The sequence below is a fragment of the Caretta caretta genome, chromosome 9 (genome assembly GCF_965140235.1).
Source record: "Caretta caretta isolate rCarCar2 chromosome 9, rCarCar1.hap1, whole genome shotgun sequence".
Classification (NCBI taxonomy): domain Eukaryota; kingdom Metazoa; phylum Chordata; order Testudines; family Cheloniidae; genus Caretta; species Caretta caretta.
Window position 1 is genome coordinate 61,911,292 of NC_134214.1, and position 16,444 is coordinate 61,927,735.

General features: G+C 43.6%; 2 protein-coding genes across 2 annotated transcripts in view; one reads left to right on the forward strand and one right to left on the reverse strand.

Annotated features, from left to right (window-relative positions):
* Positions 1–7,258, forward strand: part of LOC125642582 (uncharacterized) — a 26,153-nt gene extending 18,895 nt beyond the window's left edge. Inside the window, exon 6 of the mRNA XM_048864178.2 lies at positions 4,560–7,258. The gene's annotated coding sequence lies outside the window, so the exon portion shown is untranslated. The remainder of the gene's footprint in view (positions 1–4,559) is intronic.
* Positions 1–13,086, reverse strand: part of LOC125642583 (glutamine amidotransferase-like class 1 domain-containing protein 3, mitochondrial) — a 19,820-nt gene extending 6,734 nt beyond the window's left edge. The window contains exons 1-2 of the mRNA XM_048864184.2: positions 12,894–13,086; positions 8,507–8,678 (exon numbers count right to left, since the gene is read on the reverse strand). Coding sequence (XP_048720141.1) covers positions 8,507–8,678; positions 12,894–13,001 — 280 coding nt within the window. The 5' untranslated portion in view covers positions 13,002–13,086. The remainder of the gene's footprint in view (positions 1–8,506; positions 8,679–12,893) is intronic.
* Positions 13,087–16,444: the final 3,358 nt, after the last annotated feature.

Genomic DNA, 16,444 nt, shown 5'->3' on the forward strand with positions numbered 1-16,444 from the left:
TCACAAATCAGAAGAACATGAGGGAAATTTGAGTGGGGCAGAGCTGGATGAAGAAGGGGATGACAATGATCCATCCACCTCTTCAAAAACAAAGAAGGGAGGTAAAAAAGGAGGAAAAGGGAGTAAAGTTCCAACACACTTTACCAAAATTACCACCCGCCAATATACTCCCATGGAGTTAAAAACAATCTAGGGAGATTTTGCTAAAAAGCCTGAGGAAGGTATAATAGAGTGGCTGGTCCGCCTCTGGGACACTGGGGGTGGATATATACGCCTGACAGCCCAAGAAACTGAGCGCCTTAACTTAGGTGCAGGAATATTCCTGGAACATTCAGAGGGGAACACCCCTAAAACACTTTGGTCTCTGGCTTGTCGATGGGCAAGAGGAATTTACCCAGCAGACCGAGATTAACCCACAGTAATGCACTGGACCAACATAGATGAGGTAAAAACAGCTCTATTAACTGTGGCTGTCATTAGCATGCTTGGCCAAAACCCTCAAGAGTTAGCCTATGAAAGTCCATGGGAGGGTCAGGTAAATGTAGATGATCTCAGACCCCTGCTTAAGGGAGCTCCGAGTAACCATAAGGCTATGGCACTGTCCCTTAGATCAGAAGCTGCAGCACATAACAGTACCTTTCAGGCACTGCTAAACCTTCTGGTGTCATACTTTAGAGAATTTGGAGACATCAGAGCACTGACAGGCAAAGCTAAGATGCGTTCCCTTCAGGGAAACAAGGGGGCACCATCTAAAGGACATAAAAACAAGCGAGAGCCAACCCAGGAGGAAAAGGAGCTTAGAGCCAAGTTGTGGAGACAATGTCTGGCTTTAGGTTATCCCAGAGATGTGATAAATGGACTGCCCACAGAGCGGCTAAAATTATTCACCACCTTTAAAAGAGCTGACTGGGAGACAACTAATGCTATTCCCAGTGCACCTCTGCAGCTCTCTCCTCTTTCCCCACCTGCAGACACCCGGTATACTCCATTGCTGCAGCAACTGCAAGAGTTACCAGAGCAGGGAAACTAGCTTGCGGGGGTCAATCTCCTCTCCTAATAAACCAGCTTAAATCCAAAGAGGAGAAAACAACAGCAAAAGACCCCCGGATACATGTAACTGTAAATGACAAACACATTATTCCTTTCTTAATGGACACAGGGGCTCAAATGTCTATGATTAAGCAAGAAAGTTTTCAGGGCTCGCCACCTACTGGCTGAAAGCAGGTACTTGTTACAGGAGTAAATGGCAGTACCATAACTTACCCATTAGTTAAGATAAAACTGGAGATCCCATTGCAACCCCACCATCAGCCCCGAAAATATGAGGTGATTTTGGGCAATGCCAACATACTGGGCATGGACGTTTTAAGAGGAAAGAAGGGAAGGATTAATGGGGAAAGATGGGCTTTTGGAGTCAGTTCTGTTCCTCATGCCACCCACCTGGAAGAGGAAAGCCCTCCCCACTATTCTGTAAACTTACTTAGCAGCGCGCCTGCTCTCCCGCCCTCAACAGTAACAAACATAAAGCAGTATAATGTCCCAGCTGAGGCCATAAGCCCTGTTACTGACCTGAGCAAAGATTTGGAACAGCGAGGAATTTTAATTCGTGCCCACTCTCGCTTTAATTCTCCTGTGTGGCCCATCAAGAAACCAAATGGCAAATGGAGACTCACTATAGACTATAGGAAGCTAAACAGTAACACTGGACCATTAACTGCAGCAGTCCCTAGCATAACAGATATTGTAAACACCATACAAACCTGGGATAAACCCTGGCTAGCAGTATTAGATGTAAAGGACATGTTCTTCATGGTCCCTTTACAACCAGCTGACCAGGAAAGATTTGCTTTTACTTGGAGAGGTGTACAATACACTTTTACCCGAATGCCACAAGGGTTTAAACACTCACCCACTATTTGCCATGGGGCACTGGCAAAGGTCCTAGATGACCTTATACTGCCACCCAATGTACAAACTGTGCAATACATTGATAAAAAGAAAAGGAGTACTTGTGGCACCTTAGAGACTAACCAATTTATTTGAGCATGAGCTTTCGTGAGCTACAGCTCACTTCATCAGATACTTATATCTGATGAAGTGAGCTGTAGCTCACGAAAGCTCATGCTCAAATAAATTGGTTAGTCTCTAAGGTGCCACAAGTACTCCTTTTCTTTTTGCGAATACAGACTAACACGGCTGTTACTCTGAAACAATACATTGATGACATCTTAATAGGTGGGAAAACCTCAGAAGAGGTACAGGAGGCTATGAATCAAATCAAAGGAGCACTAGAAGCCCTTAATTTAGAGTTATCAGCTGAGAAATGCCAAGGTCCCTCCCAAGAGATAAAATTCTTAGGTACTGTATGGATGGGAGGTAGGAGGTCTGTGCCTAATGACACTGTGCAAGAGCTAAATCAGGCACCCTCCCCTGAAAGTAAAGATCAATTGAGACAGATTTTGGGAACCCTGGGGTTTTGGAGAAAACATGTACCTGGCTTTGCCATTATAGCCAGACCATTGTACAATTTGTTAAAGAAAAGTGCTGCCTGGGAATGGGCTTCTGCCCATGAGGAAGCCCTCAGGCAACTGATAGGGGAGATACACACCTATCAGGCTCTGGGTCCCATACATCCTGAAGCCCCATTCCATTTGTACCTAACTGTGGGAGCCACAGGAATGTCTTATGCTCTCTGGCAAGACAGTAACACTGCTCCCAGACGACCAATTCAGTTTGGTTCCAAGTCATGGCAAGGGTCACAGGCTAACTACACACCTTATGAGAAGGTGCTTTTGGCAGCTTACACAGCCTTGAGAGAAACTGAGGAATTAACTCAGGATAAGGACATCACAATTAGAATCACATAGAATCATAGAATATCAGCATTGGAAGGGACCTCAGGAGGTCATCTAGTCCAACCCCCTGCTCAAAGCAGGACCAATCCCCAATTTTTGCCTCAGATCCCTAAATGGCCCCCTCAAGGATTGAACTCACAACCTTGGGTTTAGCAGGCCAATTCACACTCCTCTTCCAATCATTAAACCTATATTGGAAGGGAAAGAGTTACCACCTGGTGTAGCACAAAAATTGACTATCCAAAGATGGGCACTTTACATACACCACAGGGTAGGTAGTGCAGACACTGCACAAAACCCCATTATGATTCAGGAATCCCTATGGAAAGTAGGAATGCCTGATGAATACCGCCTACCTCCACAGCAGTCTCCCATTAAGGATGCTGCCCCATTTGATCCTTCTAAGCCTGAGGGAGTATGGTTCACTGATGGCAGTGCCAGGCTGGTTAAAGGAAAATGGAAGGGAAAAGCTGCAGCAGTGCCTGCAGACACCTCTGCAGCACCCCTAACTGCTGAAATTGATGGGTCAGCACAACTTGCAGAATTGGCTGCAATTAAACTGGCCTGTGAAGCAGGAGCCACCGCAGTATATATGGACTCCTATGCGGTATGGGCAGGTGCCACTCAGTGGATCACTAACTGGAAAAATAACCACTGGGAAATAGGAGGTAAACCAGTCTGGGGACTGGAATACTGGAAGTGGTTATATCAGCATGCCCTGCAACAACCCCTGTCTATAGGACATGTCTCAGCTCATCAGAGGAATAATACCCCAGCTGCACAGTTAAACAATTTAGCCGATGCAGCTGCCCAGCTCTTTACCACACAAGTAGAATGGGAACGCTTATATTCATGGTTACATGATAATTTAGGACACACAGGAAGTGATGAGTTAGTGCGGCAAGCACATATCGGGGGTGGCCTATCACCCACAGACAGGCTAGAGACCTGGTGCAAGCCTGCGCTATTTGTGCTGAGACTAGAAAACATACAGCAGAAGGACAAAGGTTTGCCAGGCTAAGAGATGGAAAAACACTATGGGCAACCTGGCAGGTCGACTATGTCGGACCACTGCCCACTACAAGGCAGAGGTGGAAATACATCTTGACTGGGGTAGAAATTGTTTCAGGGATTGGTTTTGCATATCCAACCTGATTGGCAACAGGGTTGTTCACAGTTATGGGACTAAACCGCTTAACAGCAATTGTCCCAATGCCTCAAGAAATCCAATCAGATAATGGTTCACATTTTAAGAATAAACTTGTAAGGGAATGGACCCTTAACCATGGAGTCCAATGGACCTTCCACCTTCCATATCGACCTCAATATAATGGCATGGTCGAGCGCTGGAATGGGTTGCTAAAGAATCACTTGAAGCCTACTGATGGCACATGGGGAGACAGACTGGACGAAGTGGTGCAGAGATTAAACAACAGACAGACTCCTACAGGAAGTCCAATCAGCAGGGGATTCTTCCCTACAGGGAAAGCTATCTCCCCTGCCAGAACACCACTGCACAGTTCCAAGTATGCTCCCGGAGACACTGTTGTGATTAAACACCCAGCCCTGGGAACCTTTACCTGTGTTTTGCACGCCTATAAAGAGAAAGGTGTATGGAGTGCCTTAAATGCTGATAAAAGGCTAATAACCATTACAGAGGCTTGGATCGCATCCAAGACCGGCTGACCATGTGATTTATTGCAGGAATGGTCCCATGGTTCCGAGCAACCTGCCAGCTAACCTGTCAGCAAAATGGACCATGCAGCAGACCTGTTTGATCACTAGAGACTACTATGGACTGTTGATATATTTGCCATTACTTATAATAGCAGGTGTAATTTTTGCTTTTGGTTTTAAAATAAGTTTTTTAGCTAGAACACGACCCACCAGAGATATGTTCCTGCAAGCCCTCATGATCCTTCTGTTGGCTCCAGTCACCTTGGCAATACCAGAACATCCTCTTCGGGGAGCAATCCAAACCATCGCCTCAGCTGCTGGTGCTACAAATTGCTGGATGTGCACCTTGCTAGATTCAACCAATGGACTGGGAATTGAATTTGTACCACTCAGCCTAAATGATTGGTGGAACAAAAGCGACATCTTTCAGTGGGGACCAGCATGGTACACCAACAACCCTCGCAATGACTCGGGGGAGGTGGGACAATGGCATCACACTGTTTGGGGACGGCCTGTGGAATATGTAACGGGATCATCTAAAGAAGTATACCCTATTTGTTTTGAAACTCAGGGTGACATACAAATGGGTAGTCTAGATAAGCAGCAATGTGCCCATACAATTGTATTTGATAAAAGAAGTGGGGATTGGACTACCTACCCACCCATGAACGACAAGAGGACTTTAAAATGTTGGAAAGGTCCCATCAACGGCACACTTGAACATAGACCCCTTTTTAGAATATATAATGCCACAGTTGTTCCCCTGAATATGAGTAGATACCCTGAAAGCAGAGATTGGTATGATCAATCACTGTTCTTTATTCCCAGTTCCGGACACATTTATAACCCATTGCTAATCAAATCTATTAACTCCTTATTAGATCAGTGTAATGAAAATGGACTTTTTCACTCAGATCAAATTTTAGAAGATTTGTTAATGGTTTTGCTCTGTACTAACATTAAGATGGGATATTGTGTTCCATATCACCAACCCATACCTAAACCTGAGGGGGGCAGGTGGCACAGAGGACCTTATTCACCTATTCTTAGTAAAGAACCTGGCTTGTTCTTTATTTGTGGGGACAAGGCATATAAATATCTACCTGTAGGTTGGACTGGAAGGTGTTCACTGGGACATGCAGTACCCGAGGGACTAACAGTACACCCTCATATTGATGCCCCCAGAATAACAAATCTGGGAAGTTTTATATACCGATCCAAACGAAAGTTCACCTACAACCCCGATTGAACGGCCCTCTGGTTTTCACCGATTTACACGTGCACTTATACCTTGGTTAGGTATAACTGAGCTCGAGATGGCAATAGCAAACGTTTCTGGACAATTGGAAATTGCTCTGAATCATACTGCTGATGCATTAGGGCTTTTAAATGAACAACTTCAGTCTGTGGCCCGATATGCTCTGCAGAACAGAATAGCACTGGACGCTACCCTAGCCCAGCAAGGAGGAGTGTGTGCTGTCATCAACCAATCTTGTTGTTTTTATGTAAATCATTCAGGGTAAATAGAGCAAGATGTGGTTGCTATTAAAGGTGCAGTTAAAATTTTACATGCAGTTGCTGAGAATGGTCAAACCTCATGGATGCAATGGTTAGCTCAACACTTGGGATTTTCCCTCTCCCCGTTTTTACATTCGGTTGTAAATACTGTTTTAACCATTTTAATTATTGTAATTGTTTTTTGTGTAACTTTATGTATTATGAAGCGTTTGATTCAAACTGCTCTTTCCTCCACGCAAATCAGATACCTAGAGCTAAAAAGGGATCCTAACCAATTCCGCGAACCCTCATCCTCTAATTTGGTTGTTGGGTATTTCTAGATTTCCCCAAGGAGGGCAACAGGTGCTGGCATCACCGCCACCTTGCAATCTGGGATGTAGTGTGGCGCATCAGGGGGTGGAATGTAGCCAGACAGCCAGCCCCCCCCCTCAGACCAGCATTGCTGGAAACACAGGAGGAAGCCAGAACAGGGCACTTAACATATATTCCAGCACAGCCTTTGAAGCTGTGAAAAGCACAGGTGTGCTGCTACAATGTGCCTCTGGGAACATATACAAGGATTAAGCTCACAGCAGGCAGAGGCCCTGTGACAGACATGGCTCTTAGCCCCTACTAAATAGCGTGATGCACACACACCAGCATCCTAGGTGGGAAAATATTTACCCTGATAAAAGAAATGTCCAGTAGTCGAAACTTATTGTTTCTCTCCCTTGAAAGTGTAAACTACTCTTGCGAAAGCTGGCGTCACCCAGACAGACCAGCCTCAATTTGGCATAAGAAAGGAGAAAGAGAATAAAGGAGTACAGAGGTATAAGTAGGGGACCTACAGAACCATGATTTTTGGAGTGCTTTTCACTATCTATCTGCTGGTCAGATAAGTGACAGCCTCCCAAGGCTTCTGCAGCTAAGAGGGTCCCTAAGCCTTGTCCCTTATTCGTCTTTCCGTGGAATCGAGTGACCGATCCTGGCTTGGCACCGCTGGAATCGAGAGATGCAAGGAGGGTAAGAAGCACCCACACCTGATCTCCTATCTTTAGTGTACACATATTTTGAAATAGCGCTCTATACTTTGTTTTCTTTCTTTGGGATTGTGGCTTCAGTTTTGTAACTTGTTTGTGTGTGTAACATCTCTACATTTAAATAAGTAGGCACTAGCAATTTTGTAACCACATGATTAGAATCTAGCTTAATAAATTTTGGTAACCATTTGTGCATAAGCCTGACTTGTTTTCTCTGGTTTACTGTAAAGCAGCCAACACAATTAAAGAACCTCAGCCGTTTTGGCTCTAAAGCCTGGCCATTAGGTGAGAGTACTAAGAGCCTAGCGTTGAGTTGTGCCGCCTCCACGGGGCAAACTCTTGGGGCACCTGTCAGTCAATCCTGGCTGCCAGCTGCGAAGGAGCTCTGAGCTCTAGCAGTTAAAGTCACGGGTGTGGAGAGGCTCTTAGTGCTGCCATTGGGGCACCTGTCAGTCAGTATTGACTCCCCGCTGCGAAGGAGCTCTGAGCTCTAGCAGTTAAAGTCATGGGTGGTTAGGACCTTGGGGCATCCGTCAGCCTAGCCCGGGCTGCCCGCCGCGAAGGGACAGTGCGTCCTAGCGGTTAAAGTCACGGATGGTATAAAGGTTCACTCCCTCTGGTGCACCTGGCATTGGCCACTGTTGGTAGACAGGATACTGGGCTGGATGGACATTTGGTCTGACCCAGTATGGCCATTCTTATGTTATGTTCTTATGAAGTGAAACTCAGGAGGTCTGGGCTGTAGTTCTGGCTCTGCCATTGGTCTGTTGGGTGACTTAGAGCGAGTCCCTTCACCTCTCTGTGCCTCAGTTTCCCCATCTGTAAAATGGGGAAAATGATACTGATGCTCTCTGTAAAGCACTTGAGATCTACCAGTGAAAAACTCTAGATGAGAACTGGGTATAATTATTTCCTCCTCTTCTCCCTAATAAGTACCTTCACTTCTACATCCAGTTAAAACAGAAGTCACATCAAATCACTTCTATGCCAAGCAGTCTATTAGTGCAGCTCTCCTAGTGTGCTGCTGCTTTTCTTTAGGGCAACAAATCCTTTTTCTCCCACCCTCCAAAAACCACCACCAACAAAAAAACTCCTCTTCCTGGTGACTCATGGTGGGGCCTCTCCAGTTTATGCCATTGGAGAGCTGCTCCCTTCCATGGGATCTTTAAGGAGATGTCTACGCATCAGCTGAGAGGGTGTTTCTCAGCATAGGTAGGCAGACGCACCCTAGCTCTGCTTGACCTAGTATGCTAAAAATAGCGTGTGGTCTTGGCGGTTCATGCTAGCCACTCGAGTACAATCCTGCCCAACCCTCTGGGTACAGACCCATGCAACTAGCCTTTGCTGCCCTGGCCACACTGCTATTTTTAATCCACTAGGATGAGGAGAGCTAGTGCTTGTCTGCTTACCCATGCTGGGAGTCCGCAATCAGCCTACCTGGTATGATCAGGGCATCCAGTTCCTTGACGTTCAGCGTGGCTAGGTCCTTGATGTTGCCTCTGGCGATTCTGGCACTCTCGACCAGCACGTTGCGTTTCTCTTGAGTTGGCTGCCCTTTCACGTGGTCCACCACATGCATCTGCTCTACATCTGGAGCAAAGAACTCCCCCTGGGACAGATGAGATGGAAAGGTCTGTTATCTTAAGACTAACAGCTGGGTCTGGTTCCTAAAAGCAGTATCAGACTTTGTGTAGTGAATGAGGGTGGTTTGGTTGCTGAGTCAGAGGGAATTTGACAACAAACCACAACAGCAATATGCCAGTAGAGCTGAGCAACCCTCTGAGCTCAAATGCCGACCAGTGACCAGGCTATTGATATGATAGTCACAATAAGATTTTTTGATAAGATGATTGATATGATTATCACAATAAGATTTTTTTTTTAACTTCTTGGGCATTGGGTGGACATTTTTTTCAGTGAAAATGCAGATTTGGTGACCTTGAAACATTGTGTGAATTCATGTTGACTGTCAAATTGTTTCAGTGTTTTCAAAATATAACATTTCAAGTTTCTGGTTTGAAATGACTTTTAATTTCAAAATTTCCTTTGATTTTATTTTTTAAATAATTTAAAAATGCGTTAAAATATTTGAAGCTGAAACAAAACATATCAGTTTTGTCAAAAAACATCATCTTGTTTGACCTGAAATGAAAATTTCAACTTTTTGATTTGCCAACAATTAAAAAAAAATTAGGGCTGTCGATTAATCGCAGTTAACTCACGCAATTAACTCAAAAAAGTTAATCACGATCAATCGCACTGTTAAACAGTAGAATACCAATAGAAATTTATTAAATATTTTTGGATGTTTTTCTACATTTTCAAATATATTGATTTCTATTACAGCACAGAATACAAAGTGTATAGTGCTCACTTCATATTAATTTTGATTACAAATATTTGCCCTGTAAAAATGATAAACAAAAGAAATAGTATTTTTCAATTAACCTCATACAGGTATTGTAGTGCAATCTATCGTGAAAGTGTAACTTACAAATGTAGATTTGTTTTGTTACATAACTGCACTCAAAAACAAAACAATGTAAAACTTTAGAGCCTACAAGTCCACTCAGTCCTACTTCTTGTTCAGCCAATTGCTAAGACAAACAAGTTTGTTTATATTTACGGGAGATACTGCTGCCTGCTTCTTATTTACAGTGTCACCTGAAATTGAGAACAGGCGTTCACATGGCACTTTTGTAGCTCGTGTTGCAAGGTATTTACGTGCCAGACATGCTAAACATTCGTATGCCACTTCATGCTTCGGCCACCATGCCAGAGGACATGCTTCCATGCTGATGATGCTCATTTAAAAAAACACTCATTAATTAAATTTGTGACTGAGCTCCTTGAGGGAGAATTGTATGTCTCCTGCTCTGTTTTACCCGCATTCTGCCATGTTACAGTGGCCTCGGATGATGACTCAGCACATGTTCGTTTTAAGAACACTTTCACAGCAGAAGTACACAAAGAAGGTACCAATGTGAGATTTCTAAAAATAACTACAGCACTCGACCCAAGGTTTAAGAATCTGAAGTGCTGTTCAAATTCTGAGAGGGACAATGTGTGGAGCATGCTTTCAGAAGTCTTAAAAAACAACACTCAGATGCGGAAACTACAGAACCTGAACCACCAAAAAAAAATCAGCCTTCTGCTTGTGGCATCTGACTCTGCTTTGGATCGTTATTGAGCAGAACCCGTCATCAACATGGACGCATGTTCTCTAGAATGGTGGTTGAAGCATGAAGGGACATATGAATCTTTAGTGCATCTGGCACGTAAATATCTTGTGATGCCGGCAACAACAGTGCCATGAGAACACCTGTTCTCACTTTCAGGTGATATTGTGAACAAGAAGCCGGCAGCATTACCTCCTGCAAATGTAAACAAACTTGTTTGTCTGAGCGATTAGCTGAAGTAGGACTGAGTGGACTTGTAGGCTGTAAAGTTTTACATTGTTTTATTTTTGAATACAGTTATTTTTTGTACATAATTCTACATTTGTAAGTTCAACTTTCATGATGTTAAAGAGATTGCACTAGAAAACTTGTATTAGGTGAATTGAAAAATACTATTGCTTTTGTTTTTTACAGTGCAAATATTTGTAATAAAAATAAATATAAAGTGAACACTGTACACTTTGTATTCTGTGTTGTAATTGAAATCAATATATTTGAAAATGTAAAAAAATAAAAAAAATTTAAATAAATGGTATTCTATTATTGTTTAACAGCATGATTAATTTTTTAAATCACACAATTAGTTGTGATTAATTTTTTAATCACTTGACAGCCCTAAAAAATATTTCTTGTTCTTACCCAAAATAATATTTTTGGGGGGCTTTTTGAAATTGCCAGTGAACCAAAAAGCCTGTTATTCTCTCAGCGCTAATCTGAGCTAGTGTCAGACAAAGAGATAGGACTGCCCCCAGCCTGTTCATTCCTTTGAAAAAAGCATCACCCAAGAGACCAGGTGGATGAGGTAATCTCTTTCATTGGACCAACTCTGCTGGTGAAAGAGACACACTTACACAGAGCTCTTCTTCAGAAGTTGGTCCAATAAAAGAGATTACCTCACCCACCTTGTCCCTCTACTAGCCTGGGACACACATGGCTACAAGTTACAACAACACTGCAAACAAGTATCACCTGAGGCTGTCCTAGGTAAGACTGGAGTCTGGAAATGGCCAATGCTAAATGGGCTCATTGTTTCACTACTCCCATAAAAGCTCCCACACGACACAACTAAAATAGTGACCAAATTCTGCTCTCAGTTACACCAATGCAAATCCAGTATAACTGCTGAAATTACCCTAGTCCAAAACTGATGTAATACCGTGGAAAAATCAGACCCATTGACTTCAGTGGAGCTATACCTCTACACATCTGGAATAGTTTCACACAACTTAAAGGGGTTACTCCAGATTTTCACTAGGGTAACAGAACAGAATGTGGCCACACTGCTTCGGCTGGGAGGGAAAAAGACTGAGCAGCAATGCCCTTCTCCCCAAAAACCAAGAACAACAGAGGCTGGAATCGTCTTCCAGCAAGATTGTTACAATTTGTTAGATGCTGGATTTTCTTTCAGTTAGAAAGGTTTTCTTCTTTCTAAAGGAGGGTCAAAAGAGAGCTGGAGCTTCAGTTCCCCTGTATCACCCTGGGTAAAAGTTCATTACAGTACACTAGCTCCCTACCAGTAAAGGGAAAAATAGTCCTAACCTTTATGAAGGAAAAGTTATACCAGTTTCCTCCATCAGAGGGCTCCTTAGGTTAAGGGATGAAGAAGGGACCCGCAGCACTCTGAATAGTCTTTCAGTTTTGTGTAAGAGGGAAAGTGAAAAATACAGGAGGAAAAAAACAAGAGGAGAAAATACAGCTGAAGAAAGAGAGAGACAGACACCTTTTTTTGTAAACGGGAATTGAGAACGTGAACCTTGAAATCTTTGTTAGATCCTTAGCTGATGTAAAAGAGCATTGTTCCATTGACTTTAATGGAGCAACAATCACTTATAGAAGCTGAGGATTGGGCCCAGATTTGTCCCCTGCTGGGAGCAAAGGGTGATCTCAGGCAGTGTTCTTGCACTCAGACAATTTGGCTACAGTTACTAATTCTGTATTACCAGCTTCTTGCTGCCTGCTATGATTTTCTGTTTCAGACTAACTGGCAAGAGCCCTTTCAGTGGCTTCTGTTTTTATTTTCTGCTTCAAAAAGGAATTTAAAAAGCAGGTGTGGCAGCTGGCCACTTAAAAGAAACAGAGAGAGAACTGCAGAAGTGAGCAAATGTCTAGGCTGAAAAGAGCACTAGAACTGCAGCATAGCAGAGGAGGACATATTAGGGAAATTGCTTAAAGAGATTTAGATTTTGTATACAATTTGTATACAAAGAGATTTGTGTACAATTGAGTCCAGTCAGTCCAAATTCTACTGCAAGAGTTCTGGGTGCTAAAGTGGTGAGCTCTGGATAGAAGAAGAAAGGTATAGAAATAAGAGACTACCTAGAGGTTTTCTAATCACATTCCCGTAGTGATCAAGTTTGTGGGTACACGAATACAAGTACAAGTACACAAATCTGGGTACAAGTACACAAATCTTGATAGATAGACAGTCTCTTATCTAGATTTTTGTACTGCACCCACCACCTGATCACTAGGGCAATTTAATTATCTCAGCAGCAGCTGGAAATAACACCTAAGGAAACTATGACTTACTGCTCCAACGATTCCAAAAATAATTCCTGCAGTGGAGGAGATGGTAAAGAGCAGCCCAGGGCAAAAGGATATATAGCCAAGATAGACCTGGGCCCCAGAGCCAGAGTGCTTCTTACCTGTGCCCCCTCTCTGCTGAGATGCACCAGCACGGCAGAAGACTCATGGATTTCACTGCCGTCATACACCCCGCAGCCGGACAGAACAATGGCTACCTTCTTGCACATGTTCAGACTCAGAGTAGGTGGATTCTCTGGGAGGCTGGAGTTGCTGTGTCTCTCTGTTCACTGCCCTGAGCCTTTTATAGCAGGAGATCCCGCCCCAGGACAAGGTGGGGCCGTATGGGCTGGACAGAGCCCTTTACTGGTAGGAAGTTTTCTATTTCTCCAAAGCAGGCTTTGATGTGTACATAAATGTTGTGCAATCAGCAGCTCCTTGTTAGCTGGCCTTGTGCATTGGCACGGGGGAATTCCCAGCTAGCCGGAGCTGTTTGTTGGTTACCCGTGCTCATCTTTCCTTTCTCAATCGATTATCAATTGTGTTGCAGACTAATGCACAGAGACTTTTATACGTATAATGGCATGTAACAGAGCCATGCACTCGGCCAAGTGCACCCGTCGTTTAAATCCACTCCAGTCAGTGCAGGGACACCAGGGATGTACTTTTTAATTTTTTTTGCCGCACAGGCAGTGTTCCCTTTCCATTGTTAAATGTCCTCCGTCTCTAAGCTCAGTCTCCACACAGCAGGCTTTCTACAGACCGACACGTTAATTCTCTGGCCTTTGGGCCATGAATTTAGACACAAGGGGCTCGGTTCTCTGCACCTTCACACTAGCTTTACGCTAATGTAACTCCTCTGACTGCAGTAAAAGTGGTGTTATAGAGGCAAGGGCCAGGAAAAATCCATCAACCTGAGCAATCATCATTATGATACACCCACCATTCTTTCACTTTATAGGGATGCTCTCAGCATGAGGAGGTGCCTACATTTCCATTCCTTAAAGGCAGGTAAGTCTCGTGCAGCATCCCTAAATAATGTTAGATAGGTTTCAGAGTAGCAGCCGTGTTAGTCTGTATTCGCAAAAAGAAAAGGAGTACTTGTTAGATAGTCTCCTGAGATTATTTATGAAATACCTCTTGTTTGGGTCTCTATTGTGATATAGCCTTTCCTTAACAAAAATACAGTTTGGGGTGCTAATTATCTACTACAAGTATGTACAGGGTGCCCATCACCACAGCATCTGTGCCTGCAGTTATTACTGGCATACTTTAAAAAACAATGACACCAGGCACTATGTGTTCATGGCTATTCCATTTATAAACCAGAATAAGCAGCGTAAACATTAGAGAGGGAGAAAAGTCCAATTAAGGTCCATTTAATCCCAATGCACATTTGGTCCCTACGCTGCTTTTACTAGTCCCAATGCAGGCAACCTGCATGATGGGTGTGGAAAAACCCAGCTGGTATCTATGGATGCAAATAGTGTGCAAATGCACTCCTTCCTGGTTTAGATACAAAACTGCCAAGTCATGCTGTAGTTGAAAAAATAATTAGTTCTTCTTCCTTCAGACAGTTAGATGGAGTCATATTACTGAGTAGATATAGCATGGGAAAGGTGGCAGATCCAAACAAATCTAGTGCACACTGCAAACATAATCCATTTGCGTATGTTACAAACTGGCCGAGCTGTCTCCCATTTTACAATACCTCCCCATGCTAAATGGTGCTGATGCCACTGCATACCTGTTTATCGTATATTAGGGCCTGAGCCAAACCCTGTTAAAGTCAATTAAGAATGGGCTTGTCTACAGATGGAGTGACTCCAGAATAGCTATTCATGTATTCCAGAATAACTACTCTTGGTTAAGAGTGCCTTACTCAAGATTATTTTAATCCACTTTGGGTAAGAGTGTCTACACATGGAGTTATCAGGAATAGCTATGGCACTTTAAATTCACACTCTTCGTTAATCTGAATTAACTTTCAAGTGTAAACAAGCCCAAAGGTATCCCACTGACTCGAAAGGGCATTATGCTGTCAAAGAGGGGTGAGTATAATTAAATGTAATCATTGCCTCAGGCGTTTAATGAAAACCAATTTGGGAGCAGTAATGGGGAATTAAACTGCTCTAGAGGGGAGATTCTGGGATGAAGCACAGCACAGAACTCGGAGCCTTTAAAAACACTAACATTTGGTCATACTCAGCTGTTATCATGACCTCAATCCTGAGAAGTGCTGAGTGCCCCCAATCTAACTAAAGTCAATGAAGATTCAGCAGGAGCTCAGTTCCTCACAGGATTGGGCCCTATGTTAGTAATTATGTAGATGCAAATCGGTGGGAGGGAGTGTTTAACTGCTGGCCAATGCAGTAGAAATTTTCCCACAAAGCTCTATTAAGGCCCCTGCTTATCACTGTTTTCTGACCAACTTCCACTTGATGTGTAACTAACATCAACACTTAAGGCCATATCTGGATTTGATCCAATAGACACATGATACACTGTGAGCACCTGAATTGCTGTTTGGTTCTGGTCTGTCTGAGCGTCTTTGCCTTTTGTGGCTGTTACTTGTTCTGCCATGGCCCCCTCGCTTCTCTTGCAGGCTGTATTCATCAAGTGACTCCTCAGTAAATGTGTCTCTGAGACTATCCTATCTGTTAACTCCTCAGACTAACATGACATTGCTTTTATAAGACAGACCGTCATATAATGGACAATGGTCTGACCTGGCAGCTACTTTCTTGTAAAGAAAATGTGACGTTCTAATGCAGATCGCAGCTATTCTTGGCATTTAAAATGCCTTTGCCGAGCAGTTCATAGCCCCCTTCATACTCCCACTGGAATTTAGGATAGCTGTCCCACACATCTGGCCATCCCATGAGTATCCGTATACAGGACTTCACCCTCTCCCATTTTTCTGCAGTGCCACGTGCTTTGAGGAACATTTGGAAGGGTAACAACCATCTTCTCCAGTTCTCTGCCAGGTTCCCTTTTGGACTGGCTTCATGTTGGCTAAGATTTAGTTCTCCGCTAACCCCATGTCAACACAGGAGTGCAGGTAAGACTGGAGTTCACTTGACAGGGCTCAGAGTTACAAGGGTTAAACCCCATCATAGGCCAGGGCTCCAGTACCTGCTGTTTCAGTGGTAAAGGCAGTGGGGCAATGAAGACATTCTTATTGTGGGAGAAAAAGACATAGGACATCCAGGCTGGATGGAATCGTGTCCTCTTTGGAGGGCAGCCTGCAGGGGGCGGCATAATCGCATACCCTTGAGCAGGCCTGATTCCATCCAGCTAACTACAGCAGTGCACACACCAGCCAGTGTTGGCATTTCTAAATGTGTTAGGAATTAAGAGGAATCAGGAGACATGACGGAACCCAGGGCTGCTCAGAGAGTGAGGGTGTGCTTGTTAGCACCAGCAGATGGATTTTTTTAGAACTATTTTCCTCAGTACCCAAACTGTCCCATTGGCAACAGGGGAGCGTGAAAATAACCTCTGCCAATCATTTATAAGGTGTCCTTTTAGCAAGAATTAATCAAGAGTAAAATTAACAGGCCTTCAGGGAAAGCTTGGAGAAGCACAGGCTGAGTCACAGACTGAAGTTTATTACGGTTAACAGCTCACTTGCATTTCCTTCTCTGCTACTCACAAGGGAAATATAACTGAA